We start from the raw sequence: 14,020 nt of genomic DNA on the forward strand, positions 1-14,020 counted from the left end.
ATCTCTCTCCTTGTGGAATGTCCGTGGTCACTGGTCCAGCGGGCTTGATGTGGCCCTATTATAGAACCCGTTTCCCTCTTTCTAAACCAGGTGGTATAGAGTTCCCAGTTTGTATGGAAGGAATGTCAGTTTCTCTTCCAGAGAAGATAGAAACTAAATATGGGTATCTCTTCCTGCCCCGGCGTAGAAGCTCGTAACTTGTGGGCATTACTGCTAAGTGTCCCACTGCCGGGGATGGCTGGTGAGGTCAGCTGGGCTCTTCTCAAGCCCCTCTAGAGGCTGCCGGTTTGGTCTGGTTTCCCCCTCCTCTTTAGAAAGCCAAAGGCTGGGTCCGGATCACGGTGGAGTTGAAGTCTGCTCTCCCCCTCCCAGCCTGGGCCCTTATATCATGTTCTGCCCTGGGGGTAGCTCTGTGCATAGCTGTCTTTTACCTCTGAGTCCCTCTCTGCTTGGTCATGGAGGACGTGTCTAAACTCCAGTCATTGTCAATCTTACGTTCAAAGCCACCACCAACTGGTCTTTTGGTCCTTGGACCACGACCTTCGTCTTCACGTCAAACTTTCTTTTTACTGTCTTAGCTTAAGAATTGGGGGTAGGGGGACGCCTGAGTGGCACAGCGGTTAAGCGTCTGCCTTCGGCTCAGGGTGTGATCCCGGCGTTATGGGATCGAGCCCCACATCAGGCTCCTCCGCTATGAGCCTGCTTCTTCCTCTCCCATTCCCCCTGCTTGTGTTCCCTCTCTCACTGGCTGTCTCTATCCTGTTGAATAAATAAATAAAATCTTTAAAAAAAAAAAAAAAGAATTGGGGGTAGGGTTGTTGGGGGCCAGGCAAGGGGGTCTGGATGAGATCAGAGGCTGTGGACAGTGAATGCCATTCTGTTTAATATAACCGAATAAACCAAACAGAACTGAAACGGAACATTGATGGGGAGCTTACTTTGTCCCAGACAGTGTGCCAGGCCCTGTAGGGAGACTGAGAGGTGAAACCACCACGGTTGGAGCTTAGAGAACCCCCACAGCCGTATCCAGCCCCGGGGCAAGCCTCCCGCCCGGTGAAAGCTTACAGTTGGTGGGCGCTGCAGTTGTAGAACTTGAACTCGGTGCTGACAAATATCTTCCCCGTCTCCTTGGATCTTAGCTGCAGCTCTAGCCCAAACCAGTCTGGGGGGAAAAGGAGAGGGTAACAACCTGGAGGCCCAGTGGAGAATCTGGGGGTCATCCATGAAGCCATTCCAGGGCTCTCTTGGGGCACTGATGGTAGATGAAAACTGCCCGAGTCACCTCCTCCCAAGAGGGTCCCTTTGGTCCTGTTGAGACACCTGTCACTGAGACCCAGCCCCACCCCTTCTTAGGGGAAACGGAAGGAATCACATCCCACAGAAACTCTTGTTTTGGTCAGGCATGCTCAGTTACTGAAAGACTTCCAGAAATATTAGGCCAGAACCCCTCAAACCCTCAGTTCCATGGAGAGAAGCCTGCTAAAAATCACTGGCTGGAGCCACTGCCATTCCTAGAAGGGAAAGGAAATCTGGAAAAACTCCCTCCTGCACACTGTGCAGAATTAACCCAAATGGGAGCAAGGGATTTCCTTCTTCCTGAATTTCGCTTTGGGGCATGACAATTAGCTTTCAAACTCAAACAAGTTATATAAGCCCACGTCAACGTCTGCGATATCAAGGCTTGGTCAGGCAACTTTTGTGCTGGTACTCCCACCCCTTCCCCTGCCCCCTCTACTCACCACCCCATCCCCTGCGTCCTCTTCTCACCACCCCATCCCCTGCACCCTCTACTCACCACCCCATCCCCTGCCCCCTCTACTCACCACCCCATCTCCTGCGCCCTCTACTCACCACCCCATCCCCTGCCCCCTCTACTCACCACCCCATCTCCTGCCCCCTCTACTCACCACCCCATCCCCTGCCCCCTCTACTCACCACCCCATCCCCTGCCCCCTCTACTCACCACCCCATCCCCTGCGCCCTCTACTCACCACCCCATCCCCTGTGCCCTCTACTCACCACCCCACCCCCTGTGCCCTCTACTCACCACCCCATCCCTGCACCCTCTACTCAGCACCTCATCCTCTGCGCCCTCTACTCACCACCCCATCCCCTGCCCCCTCTACTCACCACCCCATCTCCTGCCCCCTCTACTCACCACCCCATCCCCTGCCCCCTCTACTCACCACCCCATCCCCTGCCCCCTCTACTCACCACCCCATCCCCTGCGCCCTCTACTCACCACCCCATCCCCTGTGCCCTCTACTCACCACCCCACCCCCTGTGCCCTCTACTCACCACCCCATCCCCTGTGCCCTCTACTCACGGCCCCTTCTCCTATGCACTCTACTCTTGACCATTCTGGTAGGGCAGCCCCTGGCATGTGACTCTCATGGCCTGCACTTCTTACCTTGATCCAGAGGGATGACAGGGACATCCTTGGGCCCTGGTGAGATGCAGATGACCTGGCTCCCAGACACCTGTCCCTCCACCTCCGTCAGGTTCCCGAACGCACAGGAGATGCCCACAGATAGGTCGGGAGCGTCACTTACAACCAGGCTGAGCTGTGGGAGGAGCAAAGAGGCTCAGGAGCAAAGAGATGATGCCGTAGGAAGAGTCCTAAGGGCTCCGGAGACCGGGGCTCCAGGCCTGGCCCTGCTGTGGCCTGCTTGCGGACTAATGTCCCCTGAGCCATCTCTAAGGAAGGAGATTGGTTTAGTGATCCTCTGGCTTCGACACAGAACAATGAGAGTAGTGTAGAGTCCGTGTCTTTACTAATAATATATCACTGTTATTTATTTTTCAGTCTTGGCCAGCATCAGAAAGGAATGGGTGAGGGACACTAGAGGGAAAGGGACCAAAGCCCATCTCAGACCCTCGTCATTCTGACATGAAACCATGACTCTGGAAAGCAAGTCGCGAGCTGAGCCCTTTGCAAACAAGCCTTGCCACGGGCTTGCCAATCTGGAAGTTTCCCAGGTTGGTGGGAGACCACTAGCTCCTCACCCCGGCTATGATTCAGGGGCTGCTTTTCAGGATGGTGAATGTGCTACTAGAGTTTCTGCCTCTCTGTCCCCCAAATCCAGGCCCCAAAGGCTCGGATGATGTCTGCTGCTGCCTATGGGTTCCAATGATCTAGGCCAGCACTTTCCAGCTTTTTCAAGTTTGCATACCCTCCTTTGAATGGTAAAAATATCACAGACGGCCAGGAATGAGTTTGTTCACAATGACCACAATAGAACATCTAAGTGGTATTTGACACAATAGGTAAAAAATGTGACTGGCTTCCTCTAGCAACAGGGGGGTGACCATAAGGGTTCATGGTGACAATACCTACCTCCCCCCAGCCTCTAAGCTGGGAGCCACAGTGTAGGCAGGTCTCCCATTGTCTTCCTACCAACACCTGGATGTATGTATTTGTGGTGGTTTCTCACTCACAATGGGCATCACTTAGCCTCTCCAAACATTTGTTTGCTGCTGAATCTCTGCCCCAGTTTCGTTTCCATGGGGCCAAGAGACTTAGGTACAAACTCCCCTATTTGTTCCCTCTGCTCCATGGGAGCCAAAACCTCCTGGTGAGGATGAATGAACAGAAATCTTGGAAGGTTCATTAACTAATTAACATCCGTAAATGCTCATAAAAGCTTCAGAATGAAATAACCGTGCATGGCCTAAGGACAGGAAATATTTGGGGTTGTACCTCGACAGGTGGTTAAGGGGTGTTTTATTCTCTTTAATATTCTCTTTAATATTACATACTGACTGTGACTTAAGCCTCAGTCTCTTTGTCTCTGTCTCTCCTCCCTCTCTCTCTCTCTCTCTCTCTCTCACACACACACACACACACACACAGGCAACTCTAAGGTCTCTGTGAAAAACCGCATGAAGTGGAGGAACGTAAATAGCGCATATAACAAACAATGTGTTATTTAGTATCGGATTGCACTGTGTTGTAGATGTTTGTTACTAAATGCAGAATCTAGATTTACAAAACAGATCAATGGGTAATGAGTTTGCAGGGAATACAGAGAATGACTGTGCCCTTTATAATAGGAGCTACCATAGGTTTTCTATAAACACGGTTTCCTCAGAGCATTTAAAGTGTGATCTAGGGACAGATACACGTGCAAGTGTTGCAGGAACATGCGTGCACCACGTGTGTGCTCTGTGCTCCCCCCCCCAACCCCCGGGGTGCGTTTCTTACCCGCCGGCTGTGTTCAGACACAGAGATGCTGCTGGGATGCACCTCGAGGCTCATGCACTGGCTGATGCTGGCCGCAAATCGATTAGGTTCCCAGGCCCGCTGGCACTTGTCCCTGCGGGAGCACCTGCCATCAACACAGATTCACAAGAGGTCAGGCCTCTGAGACCCATCTGTTTGGCTCCACTGTCCCCTGGGGAGGGGGGAGTTTAAGAGGGATTTGCTGCTCTGAGGCTCTTGGCTTGTCTTCTCATTATGCTTTTCAGTTACCCCAGAGGGCTTCAGTGACTCCCAGATGGTCCCGATCACAGGTAAACACAGACTAAGAGGAAGTGGGGACAGTTTAGACATAACGAATAGCTCCTGGGGGCGCCTGGGTGGCTCTGTCAGTTAAGTGTCTTTGGCCCAGGTCATGATCTCAGTGTCCGGGGATCAAGCCCCCTTGGGCTCCCTGCTCAGTGGGGAGCCTGCTTCTCCCTCTCCTCCCCGCTCCTGCTCTCTCAAATAAATAAATAAATAAATAAATAAATAAATAAATAGATAAAATCTTAAGGAAGAAAAAGAGTAACTCCGGATAGATAGCATCTTTACAGAATGTTTGACAAGCAAGGGCGGGAAGTCTGGGGAATGAGGAGGAGCACGTAAGAGGCTAAGCATATGAGCTTTGGAACCAGGTTGCCTGGGTACTCCCCTCCTCCCCCCAGATCTACTGCATCCTAGCTGTGTCCTTTTGGGCAAGTGACTTAATCTCTCTGTGCCTCAGTTTCCTCAACCACGAAATGGAGAGCATAGTGAAAATACCCTACGTCATAGGGCTGGTGTAAGGATTAAATAAGTTAGTACTTCGACACTGGCTTTTTAGGGGCTCCTGAGTGACTCTGTCAGTTGAGCCTCTGACTCTTGATTTCCGCTCAGGTCATGATCTCAGGGTCCTGGGATGGAGTCCTGGGTGGGGCTCTGTGCTCAGCGGGGAGTCTACTTGAGATTCTCTCTCTCTCTCTTTCTCCCTCTGCCCCTCCCCCTGCTGGCTTGCTCTCACACTCTCTAAAATAAACAAATAACTCTTAAAAAAAAAAAAGAAAATGACTTTTTAGCTCTTACAATAATAATATTAATGAAGATGACTATCAATGTTACCATTCTACTCCAAAAAGATGTCAAACGTGGGACAGGTCTTAGCTGTGTGGGACAGCGTGCACTTATCTTGTGGCTGGACTAATGGCTCTTTGAAGGCAGGGACCATGTTTTATTCATTGAGATATCTACCTGTCACATGGTATATTTTAAATAAATATCTGCAGTGTGAAATAATGCCTGGAGACAGAGAGGCAGACCAGAAGGGGTAGCCAGGGCTGCCTCCATCAGAAAGCTGTGTGACCGTCTCTGCCAACAGCTTCATCTCCGCCCAGGGTGACAGGTGGGCATGGGGACACCGGCATGCAGGAACATCTGCTTGCCACCTAGGTCACATGGGAACACACTCTGGGGCCCATGCTCCTCCAGACCGAATAGCCCCCACCAACTACAAGATGCCACAATCCGGCAGTGATTCCCAACAGAGCTCCCCCCCCCCGCCCCTCCCCTCTTCCTTTCCAGGCACATAATGGATCTAAATATGAATGCTGTCAAAGAAAAGAATTATTGAGGTTTAAGTGAATCCTTAAGATAGCTCTAAAGTGAGCTCTTGACTGGAGCCTTTATCTCATTGACTCACTGAAATGGCTCTTTTTTATCATACTATTTATGGCAACAGCCCTAACAGAGATAAATAGCCTTGGAGACAATAACACACTTGCAAGAGCGAGGCATACAGAAGAGACAGGAAGGTTTCAAATCCCCCCGGACCCAGAGCCTCTTCAGCAATCTCCCTCTGGCCTCTGCCTCCATTACAGTCCAGACTGTGGGCCTGGGAACTGGAAGTGAGCCCATCAGCTCCTTCCCGTTACCGATGCAGGCCATTGGTGGCAGGTGCGAGGGCATTGCAGGAGGGCTGGTGACCACAAGAAGGACCTAAGAGGAGAAAGCTCTGGGTAGAAATAGGAAAAAGATTGTTCCCAGGTGCTCTTGGCAGGCAGAGTGGCTGGCGGGAGAGGTGTGCCCCAGAGATGGGAAGGATTCTCTGCCACAGGGATGCCCATGGCACAAGGAGAGGGCAGGGAGCCTAGGACACGGAGTGGGGACAGCCATCAGGGTCCCTGGAGGAAGAAATCCTCCTGATGAGAGATGCAGCTGGCTGGCTGATCAGCCTCACTGAGGGGAAACACAGTGACAGCCACGTCTGCTGTTCCTGGGGCATCAGCATCTGTACCGCTTGCCTGACCTAAATGGCGACCCACTGCTTGGGTTCTGGCAAGAACACTTTCTGCAAAACTTCTTGAGGAGTGTCTCTTACCCTCAAACGCAAGCAGGGAACCCAGTGTTTGTAGGCTCAAATCCAGTCCGGATTTTGCATCTGCGAGTCGCCGGCATCCCTCCCTCCCTCCATCGCCTTTGCAACACCTGCTGCAGAGGCTGGAAGCCAAGAGCTATTGTGCAGGACCCTGAACTCTGGCCCTCCGCCTCCGCCTCCACCCCAAACCCAGCACATTTCATGGAGATGCTTTGCTGGCTGGCACGGAGCCACGGGGCTTCCAACTCCACTGGGGAAAAGAATTCCTAGCCAGCTCCTGCCTTTGGGGTTTTCACCCTCTTCTCTCCCTCTGGGGCCCTTAGAATTAGGAAGTTTAAGTGTGATTTTGCATTTCTATTGAGCTGGTATTCAAGGGCCAGGATGCATCTGAATAGGGGGGTGAGGCTAGTTAGAGTGAGAGGCAGACTTCTTGAAATCCTGAATTAATGAGACCAGAAGGGTCCTCCCAAAGGTTCAGAGTTCATATTAATTATTTTGATTTGTATAGCCTATTCTGCAAGTCCTTATTTCCAAAGCATTTATTATTTCATTTAATCCTCACGTTTACCTGCGAGGTAGGCATTATCCCAATTCAGCACTAGGCAAGTGGAGACCCAGAGCTGTCCGTGGACCCTCCAGGGTCACACAGCAGATCCCCCTGTCCCAGCGCACTGCCATCTGCATGCAGGCGGCAAGATGCACTGAGGAGGGTCTGGGGAAACCTAGAGAATTCTGTCGCTTCCCTGGTGAGTTCTTCTGGTACCACCACCCTTCCCAGCATTGACAAGGTGCAGACTTCGGAGCAGCCGGGAGGGCAGAATGAAAGGCAAGGGCAGGACACTGGGAAAGAAGGACCCCTGCCAGCCCGTGGCCTCTCTTCCTGCTCTCCAACCTGGATTAGAATTGCTGGAAATTCCTCTCGCCCTGGAAACCACTGTCACATCCTCATCAACAGTCCCAGGAAAGCACCTGGTCATCGGCATTCCAGGCCCTTTTTTGGGAACGATCCCCAACTCACATGTTGTGCAGGGCACACCAGCCACAGTGAGGGTCCCCCGAGCTCAGACATTCCCCACAGGTCGTATACTGCTCACAGGATTCCACGGGGACCCTGGTGATCTGGCAGAGAGATGAAAGAGAGCACAGTTAGATCCGGGAGTGATGACTGGCTGACGTGCGTTCAGACTTACCTACACCTACCCACAGTTGCACTGTCACTGCCCCTAAAGAGATGACACTGGGCAGGGAATCAATGGCCTCTCATCTGTTTGCCTGATGCAAGGGGGGGGTACAGCTAAGGGGAATGTGTTTCTTGTGGGGGTGGGGGGCGGCCCAAGGCTGCTTCTTGCCTTCCTCAGGGGCAGAAGCAAATCTTCCTGTCTCTTTCTGCCCACCACTCAAGTCCTTTTGAGAGCTGGCCATGCTCGTGGTAAGTGCTGAAATGGTTAACTCTGTTGAAAGCCTACTGAGTGCCACCAACTTGTCTCCGAAGGGTTTTCAGCTGGGCTTGGGCTGAGACATCCTGCCCACACAGAAAACATTTAAAAAGGGAGAGAAGGAGAAACTTTTCCTATCAAATAATATTCATCGTATGGCACTGGCCCTTTATACCCACCAAACATACCACCTGGATCCAATTATCCCATTCTCTGATGTCTGCATTCAATTTTTCTAGTAAATCTTCCATCCTTTGAAAAGTCTGGCTAAATGGGGACATCCACAGAGATGAGCTGCCTGTCTGATTCTCTCTGGCTGGGGAAAGTGGGAATTTACAGATCAAGTCCCTGTCCCCCAGCCCAAGGGTGCAGCCCCAGCGTGGAACTCCTGCCAGTTGCCCTGTGGGGCCCTGTTTGGACCCGACACCACCACCCGCCCAGCACGGGTGACATTCAGGCCAGGTAAGGGGGTCAGAAGATGGAAGTCTCCCATTTGCGATGCTAGGTACTGCTGCTGGTTGGGACATGACACTGCAAAACCACGTGCCGGGTGGGGGTGGGTTCTCCTTTGTCAGGGCAGAGAGGTCCCCCACCCACTGGGTGTGTGAACACAAGTGCAAACACACAGCCCAGGGTCCAGCCGCACGGCGCTCCGCCTCGGGCAGAGGGACAAAGCATCTGCCGGAGACACTTTCTCAGCATCCTCCTGAGAGGCTTGGGAGAAGTTTAACACGCTTATCTAGCAAATGTTTATCAGATGTCACTAGAGGGAGGCTCCCGTGCTATGTGAGAGGGAAATACCAGCCATCAGGACACAGATCCTGCCCCGCAGAGCTCGGAGTCTGGGGGGAGTCGGTAGCTGCAGAGCTGGAGCTCCTCAGACGGGACAGGCATGAACTTAGAGGAGGGGCGCCCAGGATGAGGCGTGGGGGGAAGTGGCCACTGGAGAGCGCGAGAGATGGGGTAGTGTGGGTAGGAATGGGCTGGTGCAGAGGTCTAGAAGGGCACCGCGCGCTGACCTATGATCACCAGCAAAAGTCATCATGGACAAGGTCAGCAGAACTCAAGGGCGGAGCCTGGCCGGGGTGGGGAGAGATGTCAGAGCACGTACTCCGGTGCGACGGTGAAAGGTCTCGCGCACCAGCTCCGGGAGGCTCCCTTTCCTTCTGGGTGCTCCTCATTCTTATGGCACCCTCACACCTAATATTCATATCCCAAGGCTTTCCATAAGTGGGCGGACAGGATCAGCTTTAAACAGTCCTAACCTCCTTTTAATAATAAAAACGTGAAATGCAGGAAGGATAATAGTAAAATCTTGCAATTCAGTTTAAGAAATTGGCACTGTGAGTGGAGGCCAGTCAGCAATAGACCTGAGGGTGTGAGTCGACTCCGTGCTCAGCTTGCCCTGACCAGGTGATAGAACAGCTCAAGGGGCTCATTTGCTCCTGGGCTGCATAAACAGACAGGGGGTCAGAGTGGAGAAGGGTCACCCCGCAGTGCGCAGTGCCCAGCTCAGGTCTCTGCTCCATGAACAGTGTCGTTCAACCAGAGGCTCTTCCCGCAAGAGTGGTCAGGACTCTCCCTCCCTCTCCCTCTGCCCCTTCCCCCGCTTGTCCTTGCTCTCTCTCTCTCTCTCAAATAAATAAATAAGTCTTTTAAATAAATAAATAAATAAATAAATAAATAAATAAATAAATACCATCCAGCCATTGCTACCAGCCACCGGCATCATCACATTGCCTTAAGAAGCAACCCTTGACCCCTGACTCATGGCCCGTGATTCCTCCAGGGAGCACCTTTCTGAAAGCATGCCTCTCCTGAGCCTGGAACTCTCAGCCCTCCAGGACCTCTGTGACCCCACAACCCTGGGGGGCTTCCACCAGCCCCCTCCAACCCACCCTCTGAGGCCTGAGCCCCACTGCAGCCCAGGGCCCAGCCTTCCTTTCTTGGGTTTCGGGCTCCGTGTGAGTGATGTCTGCATCTGGCTGGAAATTAAAACAACTGTCTGCATTGCATTCGGCCCGTCTGTCAAAACACAGCCCGGCTCTCAGCAGCTGGGAAAGGCGGCCCTGAATGGGAGCAGTGTCTCCGGCAACAAAGCCCACTTTCACGCCAAGTGCCACGGAGATAGTGAGAACCCTGTTCTTCTCCAAACATGAAACCAATAGCACAACTATTTTTCCTGTTTCCTGGGCCCTCCTGGTGGGAATTTCTTTTTTTTTTAATACACTGAGTTGAAGAGCAAAGTGAAACAGGAAACTTCTCGGGTGGGGGGTGGTTCTTAAACTTGAATGATTCTCTCCTCCAAGATCCACTAGCCAGGCACAAACTAGAAGCAAGAAATGTCACTGGGACTGGGAGGAGACCCTCCACGTCAGATGTTTCTGTGGGTTCTCTGTCTTTCCTATATTCATGTGTTTCTATAGTCATTCATCAACCCATATTCATTGATCACATCCTATATACAGAGAGGGGCCAGTGCTAGGCACTTCAGGGGCATAAAAGCAACTGCACATTAAAACCCAGCCATCAACTTCAAGTTCCAAACAGACCAGCAGTGAAAAAACAAGAGAGTGATGTGTGCTCTAAGGCACTGCAATAGAGCTGAGGGGATTCAGAGCAAAGAGAAAATACTTTTATGTCTGCTGTGTCCAACGCGATAGCCACTACATTATAAGCACCTGAAATGTGGCGGGTTCAAATTGAGATGCGCTCTAAGGACACAACACGCCCTGGATTTTGAAGATTCTGTATGGAAAAAAAGGTAACATATCACATTCATGCTTTTTTATTGACGCATGTTAAAAATGAAATTTTTCAGATACTGGGTTACATAAAATCCATTATTAATGTTACTTCATTCCTCTAACTTTTAAAAATCTAGCTGCTTTAGAAAAGTTAAAATTATACACGGAGCTTGCGTTTGTGGCTTGCGTTTTGTTTCTATGGGCCAGTGTGGCTCTAGATGGAAGTCCCAAGAAGGTCTTGTGAGAAACAAGGCGTGGGCCTGGGTCTCGAAGGGTGAATCGTATTGACACAGATCAGAGAGCTCCAGGTAGAAAGAACCACCATACAAATGGGAAAGCAGAGTTTCTTCAGCAAACCTGGCCTGAGAGCGAGGGAGCAGGGCGTACAAATCCGGAGAGGCAGGTTGGCCTTAAGCTGAGAAGGACAGGGAAGACCATGGGACTGGGGACGTATGAAGTGTCTGAGCTCTCCAGACTGCTACTGCTTGGCCAGAATGTCGTCCAGGAAGAGGGTTCCCAGGAGCTCTCAAGGAGCAATGGCTCTTGATGCACTATTGGCATGATCTGTGAGCTTAAGAGACGAGAAAACGCAGAGCTCTCTGTGTCAGAACTCTGGGGTGGGGACGGAACAATAGTTCTAACAAGCTCTTCAGCTGACTCTTACGACCTAACGATTGGGAACCACTGGGACAGATAACCTCACTCCTTGGAAGAGTCTTTTTAAATGTCAGGACCCCAGGCCAGGAAGAAATGGAATAAAACTTGGCTTTGGGGCAATGGAAGGAATGAGACTGATTTGGGGGAGGGGGAAAAGGGGGTATTCTGGACACTGCTTTGTGCCCAGGGAGAAGCTGTCCTGATAACTCTGAGTCTGTGGAGGCCCTAAAGGACCAACTTCGAGTCTCTGATATCTGGATGCTTCACCCTGCATCCCGGGTGACAGGCGGGCACGTGCTCTAGGACCTGGTGGGCCGGGGATGGGAGTGGTCTCAGGAAGCTCAAAAAGGAGGGCGAGTTTCTCCTACAGAGCGCCCACTGAGTCAGGAGGCACTCTGTCAGGGCTGACTCAGACTTTAATGGGACACTCCGTGACGCTTTAATTAGTGTTTGTTTATTATGATTGCATTTTAATTATGCCTGAGGCTCCCCCACCCCCTTGGCTGAGTGCTGGGATGCAAGGGTAGCTAGGCTGGGAAATGAATGTAGCGATGAGAAGCCTCCAGTCGGAGGACGCCCTTCTCCTGACCCCCGGCCGCCTTCTCCCCAGGACCACGGAGCTGCCCTGGACAGACACCACCCTCGCGCTCCGCATTCTTTTCTGCTTGATCTCAGGTCTTGTAATTATACCTCTAATGAATATAACTGTCCTATTAAGTCATTTACTTAAGAAATACTCTTAATTAAAGGTGACTCATACTGTGTTCTTGGCTCTTCTGGCCTTGGGGCCCTGCATCTCTAGTGCCTTCCTTGGCCTGATTCAGCAGGACTGGAGCTCTATGTGGGAAGGGATCCGTGGGGATGTGCAGAGTTTAGGGGGGTTCCCTCCACTCTCCCTCTTCTTAGCACAATGTGTAGTCCACAGGGTGTGAGGCCCTGCACGGCCAGGGACATGACATCAGATTATTATTGGCTATGGCGACAAGTCACTGAGGGAATGGCTGGAACCAGCCTTATTCCTCAAGATCTGGAAGAACGTGGCAGACCATTGGGGTTTGGACCACCCGGGGTGGGGCCGGGAAGGCCTCTGAGGCCCCGGACAGTGCGTAGCTCAGCAACAAACACATCGCCGCTCTCCAGAGTCGCCCAGTGGTAGGCAGGGGAGCCAGAGCCCTTTGCCAAGTCAGCCTGGCGACGGAGAACCGATGCCATGTTTCCAGCACCCTGTGTGGACACCTGAAAGGAGCTACGTGGTTCTGAGAACCCAGACGGGTCTACTGGAGAAATAGCTGAGGTGAAGCAGCCCAGCACATCGGATTCTGACAATGGACTGGGCCTGGTCCCCCGCAGTTCTTAAACATTTGCTGAGCATTGCTGCTGTGTGACACTCTCTGTTGGGCACTGCGGCTATATTCCCCGCCTTCCTGGAGTTCTTGGTTCGTTTGAGGACAAAACCGAGGAAACGGATAATCTCAACACAATGGGATAGATGTCACAATAGAGGTAGAATCAAGAGACAGTCATGGCTCAAAGGACACGGAGCAGAGGCTCGCCTTGGGGGGCAAGGCGCTCAGGGTTCACAAGGCCCTGCAGGATTCCTCTGCCGTCGTGCAAGAGAGACAGAACAGGAAGAAATCAGGGGAAGCTATTCTCCCTTCAGAACGAGCATTTAATCCCCTGCTTCCCTGGAATCTGCGCCCCCTGCCAGATGGCACACCTGTCCCCACACGTGTCCCTGGCCTCCTGACACAAGGGAAGAAACAGAGGCCTTCTCACTGGCCAGGAGCCAGGTGGCGGGGGTGGGAGGTGGCACACACAGCCTGGCTGGGGCAGGCAGTTGGTCTGATCCAAGCTCCTGGTCCCCAGGGCCTGGGGCAAAGCGCACAGCAGCTGAAGCCCAACTGTCTCCCCGAGCCCTGCTCCTTTCCCTCGTACCTTCTGTAGGTGGTCCCGCCAGCTGGCCCTCTCTCCCCTTCCAGTTCGGAAGGTCTCAGACCCACTTTCTCTTTTTTCCCCAATTCAAGCCTGTTTTCCAACCAAGTGCGATGCTCTTGCTTCACCCATGCGGAGGGCAGACGGAAGAGAGCCACGCCGGGCCTGGCACGTGGACTACCATCCGTGGCACTGGATCCCAGCACCAGGGGAGGGTTTGAGCTTTTCCGAGCGCTTTCACACACTTTATCCTTTGATCTGCACAACTCCCCAGGGATCCCTTCCGTCACAGGGAGGGACACAGGGCTGCCATTGTTAGGTATTGTGATTTCCACTTGATCCGCTAGGAAAGAGAGGCCCCCGAAGGGCTGGCTTCACCCGGCTCCGTCTCGTAGTGAGGGGCAAAGTGGCTCCTCCGTGGCCCACGTTGGTGACATACTGGAAGGGAGCTTCCTGAGGATGAGGAGGGATAGGAGGTTCAGGGGACAGCTTCAGTAGACAAGGTTTGAGGCCGGAGGGAACCTGAGGGCAGGTAAGCCTTTTGCTTCTCTGTTCCCACAGTTCTGCGTAGCTTGCTGTCACCCAGTAGTCGTTCATGGGGGAATGGACGGGTGGGGGGAGTCTCTCTTCGCAGGCTTTCCCCAAACCCTATCAGCCC

General features: G+C 52.4%; 1 protein-coding gene across 1 annotated transcript in view; it reads right to left on the bottom strand.

The window, feature by feature from the left end:
* The window catches only part of PLXNA2 (plexin A2), a 205,650-nt gene that overhangs the window by 66,317 nt on the left and 125,313 nt on the right, over positions 1 to 14,020 (bottom strand). The window contains exons 5-8 of the mRNA XM_045787800.2: positions 7,609 to 7,709; positions 4,205 to 4,328; positions 2,411 to 2,564; positions 1,066 to 1,162 (exon numbers count right to left, since the gene is read on the bottom strand). Coding sequence (XP_045643756.1) covers positions 1,066 to 1,162; positions 2,411 to 2,564; positions 4,205 to 4,328; positions 7,609 to 7,709 — 476 coding nt within the window. The remainder of the gene's footprint in view (positions 1 to 1,065; positions 1,163 to 2,410; positions 2,565 to 4,204; positions 4,329 to 7,608; positions 7,710 to 14,020) is intronic.

This window comes from Ursus americanus, chromosome 2 (assembly GCF_024610735.1).
Source record: "Ursus americanus isolate L20-20 chromosome 2, mUrsAme1.1.p, whole genome shotgun sequence".
Classification (NCBI taxonomy): Eukaryota; Metazoa; Chordata; class Mammalia; order Carnivora; family Ursidae; genus Ursus; species Ursus americanus.